Genomic DNA, 3,456 nt, shown 5'->3' with positions numbered 1-3,456 from the left:
GGGTTCAGAGAGGGAGAGGGGGAGAGCCGACCGCTGCCAGTGATCCTCCAGCCGAGCGATATTGTTCCTGGTGCCAAAGGCGTAGTCGTCATCCTCGTCCTCCGACAATATCTCGTCGTCCGTATCATCCTCGGGGTCCGTATCATCGTCGGAGTCGTCTGTAACAGAGACAGCTGCGCCCTTGGGGACCGGTGTGTTGGGCTTGTAGCGCAATCGTCGACGCCTGCGTTTGACCTTCCGTCTGTCGCAAGGTGCGTCCGAATCGGGCTCTGTCAGCTCCGTCCCATATCCTCGATCGGACTCGCTGTCCGTAGCGAAGGGGGATAACTGGTCAATCGTGCCACTGCCGCTGCTGGAGGTCGGCCGGCCTCGACGGCGCCTGGGCATGTTCACGGCGCCGTGGAGGTCCGGGCTGATGACGGTTGATAAAACAATGGGAGGGAATAGTAGCGATGAGGACAGGACAGAGGGGCGGAGACCACCAGCAGATGTGTTTTGCCGCGCAGAAGGGCAGGATTGCTGGGTGTGCAGGTGGAGGTGGATTGCAGGAGGGGTGGCTCGAGGCCATCGGGGGCGGCTGGCGCTCATTATATAGAGCCATGATGGGATTAGGCGGATGGGAAGGGAGAGGAGGGCGACCCAAAAGGAGACCGAAGAGCGACAGGATCCGATTCTGGTGGCCCTGAGCAAGAAGGACCGCGGCCATTGAAGCAACCAGAACACCAGCGGGAGAGAGCAGGCGCGCGCGAGACGCCTGGTCGTTGGACCCACCACGAGATCACGTGCGCGCGTTGGGGCGTGGCGGTTGGGGCGGCGGGCCGTGGACGGAGCGCGTTTGCGCTGGACAGGCTGAAAATGGCGCGAAAACAGGCCCAAACCGGCCGCCCCGGAGCAGAACGAAATTAACTGTCAGCAAAAAACCTTTTGTTTATCAAAGTAGATAATAAAGATTCAATCAATCTAATTATCATTGCTGCAATCACAGCACACAGCAAGTATATCGACACTCGCTTCCACTATTCTCGCACGCAATTGAACGAAGGCGTTATTTCTATTAAACACGTTCCCACTGAGGATATGGTAGCAGGCGGATTAACCAAACCTCTGAGCACAGTGGCATTTAGGCATTTCATTGATTTACTAGGACTTTTCGCTGGTAACAGTGAGAATGATTAAATTTCTGTATGTAGCATGATTTTGGGATGATCCAAGTTGAGATAGCTAGCATGGAAGATTTGTAGGAACACATCACGCACGTTGGCGCGTGGGGGGGTGTTGGGGGGTGTTGGGCACTAGTTGCCCAGGCGGCCCTCCACCGCACGTGATTACCCCTATATATAGTTAGCTAGCGATCGCACAATGAGAAGATCAACCATCCCACACATATTGTGTTGCTCTCGCGTAGTTAGTTTAGTAATTGACAACAACGTTATCCTCCTACAACTTGCGAGGTGGAGTCGGTTGGTTTATCGCGACAGAATTGGCTCATACAGGCACAATTAGCTGATTTCTTCACCCCTTATTGGCTGATATTACCATCTCAGGTCGGTAACTGGTCAGATCAAATTCTTGATTTTTGAGAAGTATTACATAGTAGTTATATATTTTAACAGGTTGAAACGAGCAACAGCCGGAGTGTTTTTCGTCAAACATATGTTGTTGAGCCCTCTTATATATTTTATTTTAGAAGATGGTCTATTCTCCTCTTTTATGACAAGAAACTGTCACTGGCCTACGAAGGCGCTATGTCGACTAATTCTAACCACTCTCTACTAACTTCTGAACGGTATCAGCCGTAGCAGCTGGTCCACCAGACTCTAGAAGGAGAACCTTACCCTCCTTACTCACAGCAAACACTCCACGGACGGTTCCCTTGGGCGTCTTCTTCAGTCCAAGAGCACCAATCAAACTAGCTGTAGGATCACAGAGTAAAGGATACGGGAGATTTTGCTTAGATTTGAAATTCGCGTTTGCTTTGGGGGAGTCGGCAGAAAGTCCAAAGATAGACAAGCCCGTAGATGTAAGTTTGTCGTATCGGTCACGGAAAAGACAGACTTGGGTTGTGCCTTTTGGGATTTTATTTATTAGCTGGGTAAGCGAGATATGGAAGTAGAGGCAACGTTTTCTCGTAGAGATAAAGTGGAAGAATTATTTTTCTTCGGGGGATGCGATAAGCATGTTCCTATCAGAGAACAAGTATCATGAAAGGAGACTGAGATGCAGTGCGCAAACGAAATGGTAGTGGGTTCTATAGAAGCACAACGCTCTACTTACAGCCAGGTGTTGAAGCGCGCGGATAGGTAAACAAAACGACACCGGAGGCGCTCTGCTCAACCAGCGACTTCAACGTCGTTGGAGCTCCGTCGTGAGTCGTGATATTGGTTCCGATCTGGTCGAGGTCAATTGTGTCGCCGATCTTCGGCGGTTTCTTCTGCGACGACGGAGCCACAGGCGTCGCCTCCGCATTCAAGGCCTCTTCTTTCTTGGGCCTTGGTATGGCAGCGACAGCAGCGGGAGCATCAGGTTTGGTGACCTTCTTCGTCTTTTTTGTACTGGGTTTAGGGGGCTCGGCGGGTGCTTTGCGCTTCCTTAATTCAACCATTCCTTCTTCCTGCTACTGGTATGATGGAGATGTGAGGATTTATAAAAGGTAGACCAGAGGGATCAATGCAGTAGAGATATATGATTCAGTTAGAACGTACGGAGTACGTATAGATTTGAATTTCCGGTTTCAATGATACTTTATTTGGTTTACTGAGACGTTGGAACACCGAGAGTCTATTTTGGGCTAGCGAACGCCATGACACCTGTTAGTCCCGCGTTCAATCTGATAAGCCTTTTTGGACCAAAGCGTGGCAGTAAACATATAATCGCAAAACGAAATCTAACTTCATCGTCCATTATTGAAAACAAGTTAAGCGTTGTTCAAGCTATAATATCCCCAAGAGAATGACCGGCGAACAAATTAGGCAATAATGCAAGCGACTTCAAGACACGGCCCCGATTGATCCTAACAGCAGGAAAGAAAGAACCCCCCCCCGCGGCAGCAATGTCACTAGGCATATTTCTATTTTTCTGAAATCATGGATTTCTGCCCAAAGGAAGGCCTTGCCATCCCAGGGTAACGTTTTGGGGAACGGATGCATTATAGCAACGACCGTCTTCTATCGCCAACCCCTTTAGGTCATCCTTGTCAAAAAGTCAGCAAATTTAATATAAGGAAAGCAGAATAGCAAAGCAAAAAAAAAAAAAAAAAACCCTTACAGGAACTCTAAAGAACATATACATTTGTTGATCTATTCCTCTGAACCATTTAGTATTGTACGGGTATCCGATTGGTACTATCCGTGGCCGACGTGTTCCTCAATAGTATACATTGGACCTGGCCGGGATATTTCGTCACAAGTTGTGGATAGGATGACATGATATCCAAATTTGGTTGTGGTCACCCAAGAC

At 49.1% G+C, this 3,456-nt stretch overlaps 2 protein-coding genes across 2 annotated transcripts in view; both read right to left on the bottom strand.

Moving 5' to 3' along the window:
• The window catches only part of HCAG_07446 (predicted protein), a gene marked incomplete at both ends in the record, with an annotated part of 2,735 nt that extends 2,147 nt beyond the window's left edge, over positions 1-588 (bottom strand). Inside the window, one exon of the mRNA XM_001537974.1 lies at positions 32-588. Within this exon, the coding sequence (XP_001538024.1) occupies positions 32-588 (557 nt within the window). The remainder of the gene's footprint in view (positions 1-31) is intronic.
• A 552-nt stretch (positions 589-1,140) lies between these two features.
• HCAG_07445 (predicted protein) lies at positions 1,141-3,424 on the bottom strand (the record flags this gene model as incomplete). The annotated part of the gene is made up of 7 exons (XM_001537973.1): positions 1,141-1,153; positions 1,257-1,331; positions 1,778-2,066; positions 2,275-2,614; positions 2,703-2,778; positions 3,016-3,164; positions 3,326-3,424. The coding sequence occupies 7 exons, from the start codon at positions 3,422-3,424 to the stop codon at positions 1,141-1,143; spliced, it is 1,041 nt and encodes a 346-aa protein (XP_001538023.1).
• Positions 3,425-3,456: the final 32 nt, after the last annotated feature.

The sequence above is a fragment of the Histoplasma capsulatum genome, genomic scaffold (genome assembly GCF_000149585.1).
Source record: "Histoplasma capsulatum NAm1 scaffold_8 genomic scaffold, whole genome shotgun sequence".
NCBI classification, from domain to species: Eukaryota; Fungi; Ascomycota; class Eurotiomycetes; order Onygenales; family Ajellomycetaceae; genus Histoplasma; species Histoplasma mississippiense.
Note: the sequence above shows the minus strand (reverse complement) of the source record. Positions and strands in the feature narration are given on the sequence as shown.